At 37.3% G+C, this 23,234-nt stretch overlaps 4 protein-coding genes and 1 non-coding gene across 5 annotated transcripts; 2 read left to right on the top strand and 3 right to left on the bottom strand.

The window, feature by feature from the left end:
• Nucleotides 1-1,073: 1,073 nt before the first annotated feature.
• Nucleotides 1,074-4,119, bottom strand: LOC130733628 (pentatricopeptide repeat-containing protein At2g13600-like). The gene has a single exon (XM_057585854.1). It carries the CDS (start codon nt 3,868-3,870, stop codon nt 1,327-1,329), a length of 2,544 nt encoding a protein of 847 aa, XP_057441837.1. The 5' UTR covers nt 3,871-4,119; the 3' UTR covers nt 1,074-1,326.
• A 720-nt stretch (nt 4,120-4,839) lies between these two features.
• LOC130733626 (uncharacterized) lies at nt 4,840-9,368 on the bottom strand. Its single transcript, XM_057585852.1, has 9 exons — nt 8,858-9,368; nt 8,409-8,624; nt 8,123-8,305; nt 7,668-7,889; nt 7,241-7,357; nt 7,008-7,151; nt 6,628-6,729; nt 5,735-5,803; nt 4,840-5,460 (listed from the first exon to the last, which is right to left on the bottom strand). The coding sequence occupies exons 1-9, from the start codon at nt 9,164-9,166 to the stop codon at nt 5,233-5,235; spliced, it is 1,590 nt and encodes a 529-aa protein (XP_057441835.1). The 5' UTR covers nt 9,167-9,368; the 3' UTR covers nt 4,840-5,232.
• A 2,508-nt stretch (nt 9,369-11,876) lies between these two features.
• On the top strand, nt 11,877-13,012 carry LOC130733627 (uncharacterized). The gene is made up of 2 exons (XM_057585853.1): nt 11,877-12,053; nt 12,335-13,012. Exons 1-2 carry the CDS (start codon nt 12,051-12,053, stop codon nt 12,833-12,835), a joined length of 504 nt encoding a protein of 167 aa, XP_057441836.1. The 5' UTR covers nt 11,877-12,050; the 3' UTR covers nt 12,836-13,012.
• A 1,820-nt stretch (nt 13,013-14,832) lies between these two features.
• LOC130733625 (laccase-4-like) lies at nt 14,833-18,510 on the top strand. The gene is made up of 6 exons (XM_057585851.1): nt 14,833-15,004; nt 15,661-15,812; nt 15,901-16,145; nt 16,253-16,381; nt 16,699-17,619; nt 18,151-18,510. Exons 1-6 carry the CDS (start codon nt 14,918-14,920, stop codon nt 18,279-18,281), a joined length of 1,665 nt encoding a protein of 554 aa, XP_057441834.1. The 5' UTR covers nt 14,833-14,917; the 3' UTR covers nt 18,282-18,510.
• A 108-nt stretch (nt 18,511-18,618) lies between these two features.
• Nucleotides 18,619-18,691, bottom strand: TRNAR-CCU (transfer RNA arginine (anticodon CCU)). The gene has a single exon. It is a non-coding gene; the product is annotated as a tRNA-Arg (tRNA).
• Nucleotides 18,692-23,234: the final 4,543 nt, after the last annotated feature.

Below are 23,234 nucleotides of genomic sequence, written 5' to 3'. Positions count from 1 at the left end.
ATGTGTCAGCTGTTTACAACTTAATGCGAGCACTGCTAGATGATTAGTTGCTGTTATCTGCGGTTGATACCATCTAAAGAAATTACTAAAATAAGAAAGATAATAATTTATGTTACTCAGTTATTGTCAAGGACATGTGGTTGCCTGGGACAGGTGGTTGCCTTCACTGGATAATTCCGTCCCCACAAGCTTACGTTTCAAGACTGATACTTATGCAGATAATGCCACATGGAGATGGGACCGAATAATTCGTGTGCTAAAGTTGGGAAAAATGATTCTGAGCACTGAATAGTAGAAACACCCCTAAACACCCATTTTTCCTGCGGATTTGGCCAAATAATACATTGAACTAACCACCTAAATACACATGAATAACCATAAAGCACAGAACCGTGTAAAGTTGAAATTCCTAAATTAGGGATTTGGCCAAATAATACATTGAACTAACCACCTAAATACACATGACTAACCATAAAGCACAGAACCGTGTAAAGTTGAAATTCCTAAATTAGGGATTTGGCCAAATAATACACTGAACTAACCACCTAAATACACATGACTAACCATAAAGCACAGAACCGTGTAAAATTGAAATTTCCAAATTAGGGATTTGGCCAAATAATACACTGAACTAACCACCTAAATACACATAACTAGCCATAAAGCACAGAACTGTTCTGTGCTTTATGGTTAGTCATGTGTATTTAGGTGGTTAGTTCAGTGTATTATTTGGCCAAATCCGCAGGAAAAATGGGTGTTTAGGGGTGTTTTATTGTGTAGTGGTTCATGAATCATTACTGCTAATGTTGGGGTGTGGGAAAACGCCAATAGTGACTAGATTCCAATTTTTTTTGAAAGAGACTAGATTCTAAATTCGGTTCCTATGTAATAAAAAGTGAGTATAAGATATGATACTAAATAATGAATAATGCACAAATGTAATGTCCACTTGGTGCGACCATAGAGATGGATGTTGCACTTCCAAATCCAAATGCATCGTTTTCATTTGTTCATCAGTTTCAGGACACAACAAGTGCAGCATCACCATTCAATTCTTCTTGGATCTTAGCCAACCTGAGGCGCATAATGACAAATTTGTTTTTGGTTTGTTTATTTTCTCAATTTCGAACCGGGTAAAACTACTATGTACGACATAACTCTCCCTACTAAGTATTTAACGAAATTGTATTCATAGATACTCGAACTCGAGACATCTGCTTAAGTTAAAACAACCTTGTGTCAAGTTGATGTATGCGCTTATGATATATTGACAAATTTATTAATCACATTCTTCATAATTAAATATTTAACGACTACTTGCTTATGTTATGAATGAGTCGTAGGCTTTATTCTAATCAAATTAGTCAAATTATCCAGCACAGAATATATCTCATATGCTCTTTTATGTGCTTTATCACTAGCAAGAAATACATGAACCCCATCTCTATCTTCTATCCAACTGCATCCTGGATTCTTATGCATTCCCTTATCTTTTATCAATTGTCTGGTTTGAGCCAGATTATGCCATCTTCCTGCAGAAGCATACAAGTTTGCTAACATAACATAGTTTCCAGTGTTATACGGCTCCAATTCTATGAGCTTTTTTGCAGCAATTTCACCAAAGGTAACTTCACCATGAATAAAACAACCTCCAAGCATAGCACTCCAGGTCACTGAATCAGCTTCCATCGGCATGTTCTTGATAAGTTGATATGCTTCGACAAGCTTGCCTGCGCGACTCATGAGATCAACCATACATGTATAATGCTTCAATGTGGGAGTCACATTATACGTTTCCATCAAATTAAAGCATTCCTGACCAATCTCAATTGATCCTGCATGAACACATGAAGAAAGAACTGATAGGAAAGTCACGTGATCCGGTCTAACTTTTCCACCATCCAACATTCTGCGAAAAAGCGCGATTCCTTCTTCACCGTGTCCGTGCATGGCACAAGCAGTGAGCATGGAATTGTGGCAAACCAAATTAGGGTTTGATATCTTGCTGTAAACTGCATAGCAGTGTTTAATACTCCCACATTTTGCATACATGTCCACTAGGGCAGCTCCAATATGAACATCAGAGTCGTGCCCGGCTCTTATGGAATATGCATGGACCTGCTTTCCTCGTTGGATTGTAGCCAATTTGGAACATGCTGCTAAAATTATTCCAACTGTGTATATATCAGGCCTCAAATTTGAAACTTGCATTTCATTGAACATTTGCATTGCTGAATCGTATTGTCTATTTTCCACACAGCCAGCCAAAATACCATTCCATGTATGCACATTGGCTTCAAAGCCATCCCCTTTCATTTGCTGAAGAAGCTCTCCCATCTTATCTATTCGATTAGAGCGGGCATAGCCGGATATCAAAGAGTTCCAAGTTGCTAGATCTCTTTCACTCACTTCATCAAATGCCAATTGAGCAGCCACTATGTCCTGAGATTTAGAGTACATTTCTACCAAAGCTCCACCAACAAAACAGTTCGACTGCAAACCTCTGACAATTGCTTGAGAATGTATCTCTTTCCCTTGTCGAATAGAAGCTGTATCCGCACAGCCAGTAAGGACACTCCCAAGAGTGAAGGAATCAGGTTCAATTCCTTCATTCAGTAAATCCCGGAACAACCTCAAGGCTTCATCAAGCATGAAATTATCCACATACCCTGATATTATAGAATTCCATGATATCATGTCCCTCACTACACCTTCCTGCTCCATCTCATCAAACAATTCCTTGGCCTTTAAGATATTTCCATTTTCCCAATAACCAACTATCATTGTATTGTAAGTCGCTGCACATTTTCTTGCATACTTGGAAAATATTTTAAAGGCGCTTTTCATATCGCCACACCTTCGATACATGTCCACTAATGCATTCACAACAAAAGCATTAGAGAAGAACTCGTGCCTAACGATGTAGCCATGAAACTCTTTCCCAAGGCATAGCCATTGCATCCTGGCACAAGCAGGAAGAACACTTGCAAGAGTTCGAGCATTCGGCCTCATCCCTGCTCCTAGCAATTTGGCCAGCAGTTGAATCGACTCAACATCATAACCATTTTGCGAGAATCCTCCAATAACCGCACTCCAAGAAACAAGGTTGGGAGCCAACTCACCCTCAGACATATTGTGCAAGAGATCCAATGCTTCATATACCATCCCATTGGCAGCACAAGCAGTAATAATAGAATTCCATGAGACACGATCCTTTTGGGGCATTCCTTGTAGAACTTTCTTGGCATCATCCAAGCTCCCACATTTACCATACATATCTACCAAAGAATTTCCCACATAAACATTGGTAACAAACCCATGTTTCAATACCATCCCGTGAAGCTGCCTCCCCAGCTCCAAAGCACCTAGACCACAACAAATGTTCAGCACCACGGGGAACACGAAAAATTCCAATTCCACTCCCAGCCTTTCCTCATGAAGCAGTTCTTCAAACAGGAAAAACGCTTTTTCAAAGAACCCCATGTCAACATGAACACGCAGGAGTGCAGTCCAAGAGTGCAAATTCTTCAGGGGCATTGTGTCGAACACCATACATGCATCTTCGAAAGAGCCTTTACTACAATACATCTGAAGCAACTTGGTTTCAACAAACTCATGCCCATGAAACCCAGCTTTTATGGAGTGAGCATGCACCTGTTTTCCCAAACTGAGGGATTCACAGGACTCAAGAATCAAAGCATAGTTTGTGGTAGAACTCTCATGAAGGGTCAAGTGGGTTTTTGTGTTTTCATGTGCAGTAGTGGAGTTTGAGGGACCAAGGGATAAGCAAGGTGGTTTCTTTCGTTTGGTAGAATTTTGAATTGGTGGTTTTGATGGTGGCAAAGAAAAGGGTTCCAAAATCAAGGACATGTAAGATGAAACTTGAAAGACAACCCACCAAAAGAACAAAGACACAGGACAACAATAACTACTACTAGAGAATTTGTTGTCACTAATTCACATGTTTGAAAAAAAATGTGGAAGAGGATTTTGAAAGTGGATTACTGGAGATAAATCTCATTTAGAAAAAAGAAATTGAAGGTGTTAGGTTGGTATAAATCAAAATTGTTTTTTCCTCTCAGAAACAAGCTTGATTTGGAGTAACAAAATGCAACTTTAAGTACATTAAAAATTACAAATGACTATAAGAATAGAAATATCTGAACATAAACAGCAATCTACAAGCTGCTTGTAAAATTACAAGGTGGCTCTTGCTATATAACTCAACGGATATAATCCACGATTGCTTAGCGGTTGAAAACCATATTCAGTGCATTGAAATTTAAGAAATAGTAACGCACAAAATGTGAAAGGAACCTTAGACATCCGTTTAGGTCCAGTTGGGTTCAATTTAAAACCAAACATGTACTCCCTCCGTCCCTTATTATAAGTCACTTTTTGTGAGTTTTTTTTGTCCCGAAATATAAGTCACTTTACAATATCTATGCAACATTAATTCTCTTTCTCCATGTTTATCCTTGTAGCATTTAAAAAAATTTCCTACTTTCCAATATTTTTCTTTATTTTCAAGGCCCCTTTCATTTATATCTACTCAAAAAAACTTTCAAAGCTTAGTTTTTATTGGTAAGATGAGGTTTTCAAGATAGTGGAACATTAATATGAAGAGAGAGAGAGAGAGGTAGATGAGATTAATTGAATTGATATACTTTTAAATGAGGTTAATTTAGGAAAAAAGATACAAATCTATTGCAACTAACTAATTCTAACCACTTTTCTTAACCCTAGAGAATTAGGTAAAAGTGACTTATAATAGGGGACGGAGGGAGTATTAAGTAATTTGTTGGAAAAGTGTAATTTTCATACACATTTAAAATGAGATTTCATAAATTATCTCTTACTTTGGACGCAATGGTGTGATATCCACAACATAAAATGAGGTGTAGAATGCAGAATACACGTGGTCAGAATTTGACCCATCAAACTCTAAAAAACAAGATTGCAAGACCATTTTCTTATTCAGGTGTGACACATCGAACTCTAAAATACAATACAATTTGTCTAGAGTTACAAGATCCTTAACATCATTCTACACTAAACTTTGTCAAAATCAGGGAAGATGTCCTTTTTCTCCTTCCCAAATGAAGTATTTTATTTTAAAATAAAAATTATAAATTGACTAATGGTCATTAATGGTGAGGATCCGTCACAAAATTGCCTTAGCAGCAGTCTCATTATCTGGAGAAAACTGTTTCAAGCACTCTTCTCAAATATCTAGATTCCATTGATGATATTGTTCACTGCGTTTTCCACAGTTCTGGCCAATTCAACAGCTGCTCCAACATAAGTACCTGGTGTCAACTTCAACAGATTCAGTTTTGATTCTTCTGGAATATCTAAGCCTTCAATGAAGTCTCTTATGCTCTCTCTTGTAACTGCTCTCCCTCTTGTTAGCTCTTTTAACTTCTCATAAGGTTCCGGAACACCATATCTTCGCATAACCTACATAAATATTTGCAAATAATTATCGCAGAATCTATAAAGGGGATGAAAATTACAAGCAAAGTTTACAAATTAAAAAAATTTCTGAAAGACAAGAAAGAGTTTCAACAAGCAACATTTCCTCTTATGTTCTACCAAGTAGACACCAGCATCAAGTTAATATTGCATCACCATTCACGACAAAGAACTCAAGTTATAAATACATTTTAAGCATTCAATACAAATAAAAAGAAAAAAGGTTACACCAAATAATCATGCAAAGCTAGAATCATACCGTCTGTATTGGTTCAGCAAGCACCTCCCAGCATTGGTTCAAGTCTTCACTCAAGCGAGCTTCATTAACCTAAATTGTAAATTATAATGTCACCAAAAAAGCTCAATGTGAAGATAAATCCTATTGAATGTAGTCATTGCTGTAGGGAATGTAATAGTTCAGGTAGCCAAAACTGATAGATGTATAGTTTACGAAATAACAGTAGCTGCTATAAGTAAATAGAACTAGGCCTGTTTTCGCAACCCAAACAGCCAAAACCAACCCAACCCAAACCAAACCAAGAACCAACCCAAGCCCAACCAACCGAACCAAACTAACCCCAATACAACCCAACCCCCAGCCAACCAAACCCAATCCCAACCAAACCAAACCCAACCCATCCCTAACTCAAGCCCAAACCAATTCAGGTACTCAACCAAACCCAGACTAACACTACCCAGCCCAAACCCAAACCAACACAACCCAACCTGAAAACAAACCAAACCAGCCCCACCCTAACCCCAACTAAATCCAACCCCAAACCAAGATAATGCAATATATTTTTGTTTGTGGGAAGGTTCTAACTACTAAATAACCATCTTTCATTTTTTCCCATGTTCCAGCTTCAGAATAAATAAATTGTGTCTACACCAAGGCACTCTCTAAGCTACAATTCCATATGCTAGGTAACAAAGTCATGGTGTTGTCTTCTCAACCTCCCTGATCCTGAGTTTGAGGGGACCAGGAAAGATAGACATAGTTTTCCTATAGTCTTCTCAAGCTTTCTCTAATCTCAGAATCTCTGAATACAAATAAAAAGTATGTCCTAATAATATATTTATTTCCATTGAAGTTCAAAGATAATTATACATTTACTAAGAAAGGTAACATAAATCCCATGTTGAGCTGAATACCTGAAGCTTTCCAATTCCACGAAGTGCGCTTTTGTAGGCAAGCAGAGAATGACCTATACCCACACCCATGTTCCTTAAGACAGTAGAATCAGTCAAGTCTCTCTGCCATAACAAAAACAAAAATATTTGAGACTTGAGAGCTACTCATAATTAGACTATCACTGCCACTAAATGCTAACAGATCAATCGATTAAGATAGCTGAGGTAACTGTTTCCACACCATATTACTTGACAATACAAGCGCGCGCGCACACACACAAAGATAAGTGCAGAAAAATATTACACTTGCCATCTCATGACAAAGTTTAGAATAATACCAATACCATAATGAATAGAAATATAGAACAAAAAACATACAATCAAACTGAAGTAAGTCTTGCCTGCCAACGTGAAATGGGCAACTTCATGCTTAGATGGGAAAATCCTCCATTAGCCACCCCTATATTACCTTCGCTGTTCTCAAAATCAATAGGATTTACCTTGTGAGGCATAGTTGAGGAGCCAATCTCCCCAGCCTTAGTGGTCTGCACAAAAAGTTTGGAAAATGAAAAAAGAGTATTGTCCTCTAAAATAGGGGGTAAACTGGCTGTATGTAATATGTTAGAAAACTCACCTGCTTAAAGTAACCCAAAGATATATAGCCCCACATGTCTCTATCAAAGTCCATTAATATATTGTTGAATTGGATGAATGAATGAAAAAGCTTGGCCATATAGTCATGAGTTTCAATCTGTTAACAAGTGGAGTGATATGGTCAGAAGGATACATGAAGTTAACAAGTTGGTATGATCAGATGATTGCAAACTGCTACTGCTAATCTAACCCTATCTATATAATTCTGGTTTATCACAAAATATCCTAACAACTAATTAAATCTTATCTATCCAAAATATCCTAACAACTAATCTTATCTATCCAAAATACTTCAGCAAGCATAAGTCTTTAAAAATATATATGGCTATTGACGACCACAACATATTGTATATCGACGTGTTAAACCTGAATAGAACAAAAAACAGTAAAAATAGAGAGGTAATAACCTGAGCGACATAAGGATTAAAACTTAATCCAAGAGAATGTACAAACTCTTCCGCAATGCGAGGCCAGTTAACATCAGGATACGCAACAACATGTGCATTGTAGTTTCCAACTGCACCAGCAAATTTCCCAAATATCTCAACCTGAGATAGTTCTTTCCTTTCTCTGCTTAATCTCACAGCAAATATAGCCATTTCCTTCCCCAAAGTTGTTGGCGAAGCTGGCTGAAGAATAGTGCAGAAAAATTGAAGTCCAATCAAGGCTGTTTAAGTAAGATCTAGAAACTACTAAAGAGAAGATACAACAATGCTAATAAATTCAAATAGTTTTAAAAGGATTTTTACCATTCAAAAGTAAAAAAAACCAATTGTTTGTAACTGAGTTCCAATGCTGAAGTATTTGCAATAACCCTATATTGCAACTCTTAAATACTCAATTATTTCACTAATCAGCTTACCTGTCCATGAGTGCGAGAAAGCATCGGGATATGAGCATTATCTTTAGCCATAGTACACAAAGCTTTGATTATTTTATCCATGGCAGGAAACATGACAGAATTCATTGCTTCTTTCAGCATCAATGCATGGGCAATGTTATTTATATCCTCGGATGTACAAGCAAAGTGAAAAAACTCAAGCACCTGTTGAAAAAGTTTTGTTCAGGCACGACGGAATCCATCATAACTCATTACCACAAACAGAAAGTAAAACACAAAAACAAACAGGCACAAAATGAATCTCAACCTTAGCAACTTCAGCATTTGATTGGCACTTCTGCTTCAAGAAGTACTCCACAGCTTTAACATCATGGTTTGTCACCTTCTCAATGTTTTTAACCTCCAAGGCATCATCAATACTGAAGTCATCAATCAGGCCTTGTAAGTAAGATTCAGCACCTTCACTGAAACTGGGAACCTCAACAATTTCAGGAATTCGCGACAGCTGCAGCAACCATTTTATCTGACAGGTAGTACATATCACATAAACACACAATAACATTAGGGACACACCTTTGGAAGTGAAAATTGAAAATTCACACAAACAGAACATAAAAAAGGGTTCTTTAAACAAAAGGGTGTTCAAAACAAAAAAGAGATAGTTCACAGTTCACACAAACAGAACACAAAAAAGGGTTCTTTAACCAAAAGGGTGTTCAAAACATAGAGAAAAGAAACTATGTTAGGGTACCTCACCTCAACAAAGACCCTATAGTATATGAGTCCATATTCACTCATAAAAGGAGCCAATTCCTTTGTAAAAGCCCAATAGCGGCCATCCAATGGTGACAAAGCTGTCAAACCAGAAAGCTCAAAATCAGAAGAACGAGCTGCGGAACCCAGCATGTTGTGGTGGGTGGGGATGCTGGCTTTGCAGGCGCAGCTTGTGAGAGAGGGAAATGGGAAGGAAGCAAAGGATGAACGAGGAGAAGGGTGTGTGAATCTTTGAGGGGTGGTTGTGAGGGAGTTGAAGCTCCTGAGTTGGGTGGCGTTAGACAGTGCCATGAACTCTGTCAAGGAATGAAGAGGAAGAAGGGATGCTCACTACTCAGCTAGCTAAGTTTGAGAGAGGGACAGTTTGAGATGGACTGGCTTGGAGGAGGACGGCGGAGCCGGAGGCGGCGGAAATTTCGGTGCGGCGACGAGTGGTGGTACCGCGGCTGCCGGCAGTGACGGCGGGAAAGCAATATGAGAGAATGAGTGTGGTCGGGGGGGGGGGGGGGGGGAGTTTGATAGTGTGAGAGAGGGTTTCTTCTGTTTATTATTATTTAATTTAATTAAGAATTTGTTTTTTTCACAAAATAATAGTTTTAAAATTTTATTTTTGCAAAGATAAAAAAGTAGAGGAGTTTTTAAAAAGAGATTAATGGACCATTTTCTGTTTTTAAAATTTTCCTAGTTTGTAGAAAAGAAAAATCTGAAAAAATCAAAGACATAAATATTGAGAGAATTTAAGTAGAGTAGACTTTTAATAGCAAAACCTGTGAACAACTCATGAGATTAGCGTTGCATCGGTCATAATCATGATGACTGCTCGTGAAACTTGATGTCATATATGTCATGATCATGATGACTTCTAGATGTTTTTGGATCCAAACCTAATGTGTGGGTAGGCTATGTTTGTTCTGGTCCCTCCATGGATTCGTGAAACTTAATGTTGGTGGATGCTTTCGAGAGGCGGAGAATTGCATGGGTAGTGGAGACCTCATTAGAGATGATAAGGGACGATGGCTCTTTGATTTTTCTTCATTTGAGGATGATGGTAATTTGTCACTGGTAGAGGCTAACATTATGCATGAGGGCCTCCTACGTGGTATTTTTCTAATAATTTGAGACTCTCTCTCTCTCTGACCTAGAAGCTGACTTGAGCGTTATAGTGTCTTTTGCGCGTACACCTCCTTCGTACTCCGCCAAACTCTACCGTAAACATTGCTATCTCCACTAGAGCGCTCAACCTACATCCACGTTATAAAGATCAGAAGTGCATGAAAATCTATTTGTGGAAGAACAAGTATGATAGTTTTCTTTATCGGTGTAAGCAATGGTCATTTAGATTGTTGGGAGAGACAATGATTGTTGGTGTAGACAATTAAGATTGAAGATCCTTGCAATCAGTCGATGTGGATTATTCGGGTTGATTGCAAAACTTCAAGTCTTGCATCGCTTATGTTGGTGAAGGACAAGAGAGAGAGAGAGAGTCTAATGTTATACATTGACTCAAGTGCTTTGTAACAAACACATCGACACTGAGATACATTCTAAGCTTATAATTGTGTTTTCTTTTTCTTTTGTGCTCGTGTTTTAGAATAATGTAAAATGTAATTCAAATATTTACTCTAGAGACTGTGAATGTACTGAGGTCATAGGGTGTAGAGAGTGATATCTGTATGATGTAAAAAATGGAACAGAGTATTTATTCTCTAATTGTTGATTTTGACAAGCCGTGATTTTTCTATGATTTTGGAGTTTTTCACGTTGCTTTTAATTTTTTTATGGTTTCTCCAACAAGTAGCCCAAATCCTCTACATGGCTTCAATTATGCTCTCCATCTTCTTGCTTACCATGAGTATTCTTCAAAAAAAAATTCTTCCACAAATCCAAGATTGGAGCATTGATACCATTTGATAGAACTTGACCAGAGAAACAGAGAAAAAGAAAGAAGTTTTTTTTTATTGAAAGAAATTAAGTATGAGAATACAACTACTCCATTCGTTTCAATATAAGTCTCCACCTAGAAAAAATGCACACATATTAAGAAATGCAATCAATATTGTTAACTTTTAAAAACACATCATTTGTTTCTCTATTTTACCCTTTATAATGTACTTTTATCTTTCCTCATTTATTATTCTCATAGGGGCATTATATGTAAAAACATCAATTAATGTCTCATTGAAATTTTAAGTGGATAGTTATTGTGAAACAAATTAATTCTCTCTAAGTGGACAATTATTATGAAACGGAGGGAGTACTAGCCGATTACTGCTAACTAACAGTTGGCAAAACTAATCAATTTTTTTTTTTGGTCAAAGCAAAACTAATCAATTAACTATTACAAACTTACAATGATTTGTTAAAACCCAGCTAATTACCGCTGTTTAGCCCATGTAAAGGCCCAGGCCCATTAGCTTGTTATATCTTATTTCTCATATGATACACTTTAACAATAGGTGGCTTAAGCCTTAATGTTGACTCACATGACATAGTTTGTTTCTACATGACTTTCTCATATATAGCCTTGTTTTTATATTACTTCAGTAATCTTTGAACTTCGAAGTTCAAGGTCAGGAATCTTGTTTTCAAACCTATAATGTATTCCTAACGCAAATTGTAAGCGATGTGGGACTTACAAATAGACTACATAACATAACAAAGGGTAGCTGGTAGCTAGCATACCACAAACATTGAATTCTTGATCTTGGAGTAGCTTCAAAATCAGTTTTAGGCCTCAAAATAACCATGTATATTGTTAAATGCCTAAGATATGGAGGAAACATCTAAGTCTGGCATTGGAGTCATCGGTCCAGAAATGAAAGCACCAAAACTATTTTGTCTTTTCAAATGAGCATGACAAATTTTCCCTTGAATCTTCCAATTATACTTTCCAAGAGAGATGCTGCATTCATATAATAATAAGGATTTTTTTTTTGTAGAAAACCAGAGCTGAGCTGTTATCAACCTGCACTTATTTTATAGCATAAGCTGCTGTCATTTTTATGTGCTAATGACTAGTAAGAGCTAAGTATATGATGGTAGTAGCATTACCCTTCATATAAAATTGCAGGTTATTACCTGATAAAACAGTGAAGATCTGTCCAATTAATCAGAGCTCAAAAGTAATACCTCAAAACCTGTCAACCCAAGACAGGATAGGATCATAGAAACAAACATGGTATGTAGATTTGTCATGATATGATTCATCAGTCCATTATAGCTCCTTACCTTCTAAATTTTTACATTCTGTTATGTGGTTATGTATTCAATTTCACCTTATTCCACAAAAAAAAGTTATTTTTACTTTTTGTCTCAAAGTGAGTGCTCACAGTCACACAACGGATATTCAGAACATAGCAAACAATCTGATCCTTTGTAACATCAGTATAAGCCTACCTGAACTATGCATTTAGTTATACTAAGATATTGTTTTTGACCTTATGATTTCATATCCTGCAGGCTATTGAAGTGGGAAATGGTAAATGGCAAGGTTCAGTTGGTGGCATAGTTTGTGCACCTATTAACAAAGTTTGGACCTTGGTCTCTCAAACTAAAAGACTAGCTGAATGGATGCCAATGGTAGAAAGATGCACTGCCTTGGCCGGAAACGAAGACGAAGCGGGCTATGTTCGGCTAGTCTCTGGCTTCATGTTTCCTCAACAAGATGGAGAAAGGTCATGGATCAAGGAGCGGTTGGTTTCACTGGACTCTTCATCACATAGCTATGTTTACAGAATGGAAGCAAGCAATGTAGGCTTAGATGGATCTGTAAATTCACTAAAGCTAGTTGATTATGGGGATGAATCAACTCTTGTTCACTGGTCCTTTGAGATAAATCCTTTAGAAGATGTATCTAAGGACAGCATAGTGGATTTTCTGGGGTTTCTCTATAAATCTTGCATTAATAAGATTGAGGATGCTATAGAAGCTGCATCAAGAAACGTTTCAACAGCTCAGTAAACATCATTTTAGTTCAAACCACAAGCTTCTTTGCAATTCATATACATGTAAAATGGATTTTTTCTTCATCTTTCCTTTCCCCTTTCTTAATAACATAATTAGGAGTTAGTAATGATATTTAGACCCCTTAGAAAATGATATTTATTATTTAGACACCTACAAATACCTTTTTTCTCTCTTTATCTATTTTCTATCACATTATATATCACATTCATTACTTTTCTTTTTTCTTCCTTTCTCATTCTGAATATATGTCTTCACTATGCAGATGTTCACGAATATTACTCATTTAGAGTTATATTTTTATCATGTGAATAATGAACAGCATTTGCCTGATGATAGTAAAGATGTAATATTTTAATTCTAGTAGGCTCATCCTTTGTTTGATTCCACTTGGAATCACTTGGTACTGAGTATTTAAAAGATGAAATGAAAAATATGGTTATGGTTAAAAGTTGAAGAATAGAAACTTTTAGTTTGCTTGCTATGATTATTGAGTTGGTTGGATCCTTTACTTTTGTGGCTGTACTTAATTTTCTAGCGTATCTCAACCAAGTGGCTGTGCAATGTGCTTTAATATTGAAAAGGAGGTGGCATCATTTTCAACCATACCTTTTATTTTACAATTCAATTCAACACAAGAAAATAGTTGAATAGCATGTTTAGCTAAGATTTTATACTCAATTCTTCCTAGAAGTTACTCACGAAAGCTTTTTTTTTAAATTGATTTTGGTTATAGAATCAATTATAGAAGAATTTTCAAACATGTACGTAGTCTTTACATGCTATCAATTATGAAATTGATTAACTAATTGTTGGAAAAAGAGCTCTATTACACAATGCAGGAAATGTGTTTTGATATTTGGCCTTGGTGAGGTGATTTTAGTGAAGTACAAAAGCAGCATCTTGAAAAAAGGATAAGAGAAATCACATTGAAAAAGAAATGGCATTTGAATCGTTTAGTGTAATTAGATGGCATATTTATTAAAATTGGAATAGACTGGCTGAAAGTGAAAACCAGTGTGACCAGTTTTACAAATACTAGTGAGCCTTTTTTTTCAGCAATACTGGTGAGTTGGTCAAGTTAACTTGGCCAAGAAAATCCTCTTATCATAATAAGCTTAATAACTCTAGATAGAATATGATTTTTTATTTAAGAATTAAATCATAATTATTCATGACCTTAGTTATTAATATTAAATCTTATAAAAGTTACTAATGAGTGGTTGGTTCCAGTAGTACACGTTTGGTTCCCCTTAAACAAGTTCTTAAATTCAAGTCTTGTTTATTGAAATGATTTTGCTGTGAGACTTCGACCCACAAAAATGTGAATGTTCAGGATTTGAACTAAATTGCCTCGAGTGGAGTATATCTGTGTTAGATAATAAATCTTATAAAAATTGGACAATGATATAAGAAATTTAAAAAATTAGTGCAATCAGTGTATTATTAGTACGATGAGCAAGTTGATCATGAGTTTAAAATACTGGTCCAAGACAGCGTATCAGTACTCTTTTTAAGCTTTTCACATCCAATGGTGGATGAGTTGAAAGCCATAGCTCAACCATAAAATTTTAAAGTCATGGACAGTGGACACCTGCTACTGCTAGTCTCTCCCTAAATGTGTATGGATCATCATCCCCTGCTACAATCCAACATTGCAGGAATTATCTTCTGGAAGACAGGAATAACGCTTTCAAAGACATCAACATTCAGGGGAAAATGATGGGCAAGAAAATTAACAAAAATGTTCATAGTGATGAGAAAAAGAAGTATTTTCAGCTGAGAAGTTTTTATCAACTCACCAAAGGGTATCTATCAGCTGAATATGCGTCAATGGATTACATCAAAGAGGAGTACATTGTGTAGCATGCAAGAAACCTTGGTAAAATTTAAAATACATAGCTAGCATTTTTTTAAGTAGTCACCTACCATGTTTAAAACGACATATTATCAAAGATGGCTCTACTATATAATGTTAAGCTCCTTGGTCTCATGTGAGTAATCAAATGAGATGAGAGGAGATTAATCAGGGTCTGAGAAAAATTAAAGAGACACAGATAATATTAGTTGCTTGAGAGAATGAAGCTGCGCCTTCTAGCAATTTTCCTGGTGGCTCTTTCATTTCCACTGTTTGTTCACTCCTTGGTTCGTCATTACAAGTTTAGGGTAAGTACACTTCCTATGCTCAATTTTGAAGGTTCATTATAAGTGAAAAACAATAATATCAGCAAAAGTATTTTCCCACTAGGTGAGGTCGACTGTATGGACCAATGATCCTAAGATATCGGCTAATTTCATGTTGGCTACCGAAAACCTAACACAACATTCATCATTTACCCGGGCTTAGGACCGGGTGTTGTTCATTGTAATTTGTAAGTGAAGTAAGATAAAAAATAATAAAAAAACAGTTGCCATTATCAAACATCACGTTTCCTATGCAACTCTCATTATAAAATAGTATCATAATTGACCATTTGCTATAAGATTCTTTATTAATAGAAGGGTGGGAAAATAAAGGTGAAAGTGGATACACATAGCTATCTAGGAATCCGAATGCCTCCTTTAGTGGGATTTGCTCCTCCCTGTAACAAAAAATTAGCAACCCTTAGCTAAGATTTAAGTGCATGTTTGGAAACCTTTCTATAGTTTATTCTAAAGCCAAAATCAATTTTGGGAAAAAGCTTCTGTGAGTAGCTTTTGAGAAATTGATAAAAACATGCTACAACACTTTTGTCATGGCAAGTTCTAGGAAAAAATTGGACTCATTATGGATCTATCGTAGGTTAAAAAAATGGACAATTCATGATGTTCAATGTGTACAGGTGGTTTTGAAGAACAGCACAAAGCTTTGCTCCACAAAATCTTTTGTCACAGTCAATGGAAAATTCCCAGGGCCAACTCTCTATGCAAGGGAGGATGATACTGTTATAGTGAAGGTCAATAACCATGTTAAATACAATATTACCATCCACTGGTGAGAATTTCTACTCTTGAATCAACAAATTGCAAGGAAATAGGAGTAACGTATTTTGACTAGTTCATAAATTTTGACCTTGTGACAGGCATGGAATCAAACAGCTTCAAACTGGTTGGTCTGATGGACCAGCATATGTCACACAATGCCCAATTCAGCCAGGGCAGAGCTATGTCTACAACTTTACCCTCACAGGTCAAAGAGGGACACTTCTCTGGCATGCACATATCACTTGGCTAAGGGCCACTATGCATGGTGCCATTGTCATTTTGCCTAAAAGAGGCATTCCTTATCCATTTCCTAAACCTGACAAAGAAAAGATAATCATTCTAGGCAAGTTTAATGCTTTATATTAATTCAACAATGTTTGACTTTTCCTTAGCACTTGGGCATTATTATATATATTCCTTTGAATTCACTTTGATTTGTATGAGTTTCAGGTGAATGGTGGAAATCAGATGTTGAAGCTGTGGTCAATGAGGCCACAAATTCTGGTCTGCCACCAAACATATCAGATGCACATACCATCAATGGTCATCCAGGACCTGTTCCCAGTTGCACTTCTCATGGTACTTCTAGCATATTTGAATCGTCATATTTTTCCTCAGAATCAATTCTGGCACCCAGAAGCTTCTCGCCATAATTGACTTTGGGTTAATTTGGAATCAATTGTAGAAGGATTTCCGAACATGCACTTATATGACAGACTTACTATAAACTAATTTTTTTCCCGGCCTGCTAATATTAACACAGCTTTTTCTTCAAGTATCATTCATGCAATGGTTACGGTTAAAGGGAGGGAAAATAATGAATTGGGGATACAGATTCATTTCTTTCTACATGTTTATACCTGACCACAAAGATAGAGCTTTATCAACCTGTGCAGGTTACACTTTGCATGTTGAAAGTGGCAAGACCTATTTGCTGCGCATTATAAACGCAGCTTTGAACGATGAGCTATTCTTCAAAATCGCTGGGCATAACCTGAAAGTAGTTGAAGCCGATGCATCTTATGTCAAGCCTTTCGAGATTGAAACAATATTCCTGAGCCCAGGACAAACCACAAATGCCATTTTAACTGCTAACCAAGGTGTTGGCAAGTACTTAATAGCAGTTACTCCATTCATGGATGCCCCTACTATTGGCTTTGACAACATGACTTCAATTGCTACGCTTCGCTACAAAGGCACACCACCTTATCCTAAAACAATTCTAACCACCATTCCTCCACTGAATGCAACTCCAGTAACAACTTCTTTCACTGATTCTCTTAGAAGCCTTAATTCAAACAGCTACCCTGCAAAAGTTCCATTAACCATTGACCACTCTCTTTTCTTTGCCATAACTGTTGGGATTAACCCTTGTGCTACATGTGCCAATGGGATCAAGCTTGCTTCTGCTATTAATAACCTCACCTTTTTGTTACCTACAATTTCACTTCTTCAAGCACATTACTACAACATCAAGGGTGTTTTCACAGATGATTTCCCTGCATACCCACCCATTATTTTCAACTACACTGGTACTCAACCTGATAATCTCCAGACCAATAATGGCACAAAACTCTACAGACTAAATTTCAATTCAACTGTTCAAATTGTTCTTCAGGGCACTGCAATGATAGCACCAGAAAATCATCCCTTTCATTTGCATGGGTACAATTTCTTTGTTGTTGGGCAGGGTCTAGGGAATTTTGACCCAGAAAAGGATCCATCAAGGTTTAATCTTGTTGACCCAGTTGAAAGAAACACATTGTCAGTGCCAAATGGTGGATGGATAGCAATCAGATTCAGAGCAGACAACCCAGGTAGCTACATGTCATTATTTTTATATTTCTCTATATACTTTTTCATATGACATTGTCACAAGAGATTATCAATTCCCATGTTATAGTTGAGCTTAATTTTCCTATAATTTTGGAAACAGGTAATTTTGGTCCATATAATTTCAATTGTTTGAGTCTAATCTTTCTAGTTTTGTAATTGAACTAATTTAATATATATGTTAATTTGTCAAGGGGTCAAAATCTAATAAAATATGAATTGTAAAAAAAAATTACACGTGTAATATAAATCGCATTAACATGTCATTTACGTAAAAAATTGTGGTGCACATTAACTTTTTTTCGTTGGATATCAGAGAATGTCTACTATATTTGTTGAATTTTGAAAGTAGATGGACTAGATTAGAGCAAGTGAAACTAGAGTGACTCAAATCATGCATTTATAAAATTATAGCAACCCAAAGTGTGATTAAGCTAGTTATGAAAATTATAAATCACCATTATGTTTGTCTTCGGTCCTTTGCCTAAATGTTGTTAACGTGTGTGATTGTGAAGGTGTTTGGTTCTTGCATTGCCACTTAGAAGTACACACCACATGGGGACTTAAGATGGCATTTGTGGTAGACAATGGGAGAGGCCCCAATGAGTCTCTGCTTCCACCTCCCAAGGACCTTCCAAAGTGCTAGATTTTGTGATGCTGAAGGAGTGAAATTTGTAAACTTTGAGAGGCAATGAGTGTGTAGACTACACTAGGTGATGCCAAGATCTAAAGTGGAGCCATGAGGCATCAAACAGTTTGTGTAGTTTTCTTTAAAAACTTGCTGCAGATAGCTAGAAATTTGGGTTGAGGAAAACTTAATGTTTGTGGTTCTTAAAAATTCAATTGAATTAAATTGGTGTTCTGTTGTTTTCGTATTTCCCTCGTCCAATTTGTGACTGTTAAATTGTTAATGCATTATCCGTTAGTGGCGGTTTCAGATACACAGAATGTGTTTGGCGAGGGAAAAAAAAAAGAAAAAGTTTCGCGCCAGGTAGGGGTCGAACCTACGACCTTCTGCTTAGGAAACAGACGCTCTATCCACTGAGCTACAGGCGCTTGTTGAATATCTTACATTCCAAAATGTATTTAACTTATATGTTATGTATTTCTGAATAAAGTTTGTATAGTTTACCTAATGGGAAGAACACACACAGAAATATAAATAAAAAATAAGATGATTTTATATGTTGGTTAAATTTACCTAAAGGGAAAATTAACAAGAAATGTAACAAACTGGCTGGGTGGCGGGTTTCAGCCTTTTCTTGGGGATGGTCTCTCCTTTGTGTGGTATGCAAATTGGCTGGGCACGGGACGTCTTTGTGACCGTGTTCCGTTCGTTAATATTGCAGACACACAGCTCAAAGTCGCTGACTTATGACGTGGAGGTACTTGGAACTTAGCAGTGCTATACACCGTGCTACCGCCACAATCATTGAGGAGATTGTGCGTATTCGAGTGCCTCACACCAACTCTCACCTTGATTCTATACGATGGACACACACAGCAGATGGTAAGTACACTCCAAGTTCCGCATACTATAACATCGGCACACCACTGTTGGGGAACCATGGTTTATGGAGGAGGATTTGGAAGACGCAAGTTCCGGAAAAGATTCGTTTCTTTCTCTGGCTGCTTGCCCATGGTGCCTTGCCCACCAATGCGAAGCGTTTGCACTCCCACCTTGCAGCCAATGCAGCAAGCTCTAGATGTGATGCCGACGTTGAAGACCTTGATCATGTGTTTCGGGGTTGCCCGAACTCGAGAGACTTGTGGCAGAGCTTCAGGAGGGCGCTGCCGGCCACCAATGCTACTTTGGAGTTTAGTCCTTCGCTTGCTCAGTTACCGTCTCACCGCCATGCTAGCCTGGCTATCGCGGTTTTATGGTGGTGGAGAAATCAGAGAATTTTCGCTGCTCAGGACTTCACTCTGAATCAGGTGCTGCGTTTCATTCTCCGGGATAAGGCTCTATGGCATAATACTCTTCAGTTTCCAATGCAGAATGATCACCTGGGAAGTATGGGGACTACGACTTCTGTGACTATCTCTGTTGATGGTAGTTGGAACCCTGTAGTGGGCAGAATGGGATGTGCAGCAGTAGTAAAAGATTCTCGTGGTGCTTGGTTGTCTGCAACCTCAGTAAGCTACAGCTATGGCTCAGCGTTTCTTGCTGAAATTCTAGCGGTGGAATTGGGACTCTGTCATGCACTCGACATTGGGCACAGATCTGTCTCTTGTTTCTCTGATTGTTCGCAAGCACTGCAAGCTTTGCACGCAGGCACCAACATAACCAGCTATTGGACCAGGGAGGAAATATGTCGTGTTCGCGACATTATAACTACTTTACAGGATGTCAGTTTGCAGCAAATTGATCGAGCCAAGAATAACACTGCAGACATGTTAGCTTGGGAAGCTGGTCGTCTAGGTTCTCCCGTCCAAGTTTGGAAGCACCCACCTTCCTTTGTTTATGACTCTTTGTTTTTAAATGCGCTTTAACTAGTTTTGTCTTGTTAATTTTCCTTTTGTAACAAAAAAAAAATGAAAATTCGTATAGAAAAATATGGCAAAGAAAAAGAGTGGGGAATTCACGCTCTGTTTAGATTTACTTTGTTTCAAAATAAACGCAAAGGAAGCTTGAGAAACTCTCTCACCATTGGTACGTGGGATCCTGGGTTCCAATTAGAGCTGGGTATGCGGTTAGACCGCCCCGCGTTGGCCCGCCCCGCTTAAGCCCGCCCCGCGTAGGACCGCCCCGCGTAGGCCCGCATTTAAACGGGCCTCTATTACGCTGGTTCGCCCCGCCCCGCCCCGCGGATAAGCGGGCTGGCCCGCGGGCCACAGGCCAAATTAAAAAATAATAAAAATACAATTTAAAACTAAATTAAAAATATTTTTTTTCATTAAAAACCTTATAAATGACTAAATTAAAAAATAAATGGATTTTTTAGCATATATTTTAGACAACATTAGAAGATGAAACTTAATTGTTTTTGTTCAAAATTGCAGCAAGCTCTACAATGTGAAAATGGCAATTAGAGGAAGGATGGCGGTTTGTTGTCATATTTGTGCATGGAAAGGGAAATTTCAAATTCCATTGTCTTTGTCTGTGTTAGTTATGAAGCTATTTTGTTCCCATTGTGCATAAAGTAAGGCTAATTTTATTAAAGTACCAAACAAATGAAACAATACATAACGTTGAAAATGGGTTTAGGACTTTAGGTAGACAAGGGGAAAGAGATAAGAGAGGAGGAGCAAACCTGGTCGGGAGGTGCGGTGGCGCGGCGGCGCGGTGGCGTGGTGGGCGAGTGGCTGCTGGGCTGGCGCTGGGACTTCAAGAGAGGGGAGTGTCGTGTTTTTGAGAGAGAGAGAGGATTGAGGAACCAAAGTAATTTAGGATTTGTTAGTTTTAGGAATGAAATAAGATTTTAGAGAGAGGAATGGGTTGGACTTTTGTCTTGTCTTAAACTTTTTTTTTTCTCTTCTGTTGGGCCAGTTCTGAGTTCTTCAATTCAAGACTTTTTTTTTTCTTTTGTAATGCGGTCCAGCCCGCAAAACCGCGGTTCAACCCGCCTGAACTCGCGGGTTGAGCGGGCCAGACCGCGTAGGCCCGCTTTTAAACGGGCAACCAAACACCGGGCCACAGCCCGCGCGGGCTGCGGGTTAAGCGGGCCGGCCCGCGGGCGCGGGCCAATTCGCCCAGCTCTAGTTCCAATGATCCAAACGGAGGTTATGACACAAAACCAAACATATATTTAAATGGGCTTATTAATTCTTTTACTCTAGTTTGAATGTTAATCTATGCCAGCTTCACAAATTTTAAGGCCACGATGTGTGCTTTGATACCGGTTGAGTTAAGAGGAAAACACATCCATCATATAAGAAAAGTTATATGTTCATTTTTTGTCTTGAATTAAGTGCTAATAGGAATGACAACATAACCCGAACTCGTGGAGCCCACCCGAACCCGACCCAATTTTATGGGTAAAATCTGATATGTTTGGGTTTGAGTTTGGTATTGGTGAAACCCGCACCCGAACCCGAATAATACATATAAAATTACAAAATTACTCTTATATATACCATGTTAACAACTTGATTTATTAATAATTTGATTATATTTGAACAAGATACTATATTTATTTGGAAAGAAGATATAAAAAGTTTTTTTCATAACAAAATCATATAAGTTACGTTTTATTTTGCAAAAAACTCTATGCATCAAGTTAGGTTAGAACGCGAGTTTGAGGTTATAACAGGTTTGGGTAAACCCGAAACCGACGGGTTTGAATTTTCTATGGGAGTTCGGGTTTGAGAAAGGAAAAAACCCGATCCCGACCCGTTGTCATCCCTAAGTGCTAATGCTAGTTAACATTCAATTGCTTAGTGCTTATAAAAAAAATTCCAATTGCTTACAAAAAACTCTATGCATCAAGTTAGGTTAGAACACGAGTTTGAGGTTATCACAGGTTTGGGTAAACCCGAGTTTGAATTTTCTATGAGAGTTCGGGTTTGAGAAAGGAAAAACCCGATCCTGACCCGTTGTCATCCCTAAGTGCTAACGCTAGTTAACATTCAATTGCTTAGTGCTTATAAAAAAAAATTCAATTGCTTAGTTAGTTACTAGTTTGGATGGTCAGATTCATATAAGTATAGCTTATCATCAATTCTTTGTGAGGATAAGTTCTAATCCTTAAATTAAAATTCCTAATCCATTCGGTGAATTTTATTGATTCATGCATTATATTTTTAAGTTCACAAATACTATAAAAATTTGGACTCCTAAGTCCTATCTTATTATTATCCAAATTCATCTCAATTTTCCTAATTCCAAGTTAACCTAGTCAAATCCTTATAGTGCAGGGCACTCTAACAGCAAATTGAAGTTAGTCAATTCATAATTAGCATTAGGCATAGGAGATATAAGTCAAAGGTAAAGCAAACTACCAATTAAATCGAATATATATATATATAGGGGAATGCTAACTTACTTCCACTTTCCCACTTAATTTTATGAAGGAGTAAGTTAGCATCCAACACCTTTTCTTTTGGACTAAAAAACCAACTCATTTATTTTCAAATCAACAAAGCTTTTTGGGTATAAAAGTAAGAGTTTAATGCATATGCACTGACAGTGTAAAATAGTTTTACACAGACATCCAATTGAATTCCGGCAAATCAGAAAATATCTTATTCTTTTAATTAAAATTAAAGTCAAATGTAATTATCTCTCCTATGTGGCATGCTTTGATTGGATGACTGTGTAAAACTATTTTACACTGTAAGTGCATATCCATTAAACTCTAAAAGTAATTTGCATTTTTATATTTTTAAATCTGAAAAAAAAAAAACACAATCTCTCTCCTGAATCCCAATTCCAATTCCCAACCAACACTTCTGCTTCTCTCTATTCTGCTCTTGGACGCTTTCAGTCTTCCACCATTATTATTCTCGGCCCAGCTTCTTCCTCCATTTTCAGTCTTCCACCATGCTTCTATAAATTGTTCATTCTTTTTAAATCAGTATCACCTTTGACTCTTTAATTTACTATTTAATGATGGTTCCAATTTGGTGTTTTTGCGAGGAGTATGAACGAGAATTATTT

The sequence above is a fragment of the Lotus japonicus genome, chromosome 1 (genome assembly GCF_012489685.1).
Source record: "Lotus japonicus ecotype B-129 chromosome 1, LjGifu_v1.2".
In the NCBI taxonomy this organism is placed as follows: domain Eukaryota; kingdom Viridiplantae; phylum Streptophyta; class Magnoliopsida; order Fabales; family Fabaceae; genus Lotus; species Lotus japonicus.
Note: the sequence above shows the minus strand (reverse complement) of the source record. Positions and strands in the feature narration are given on the sequence as shown.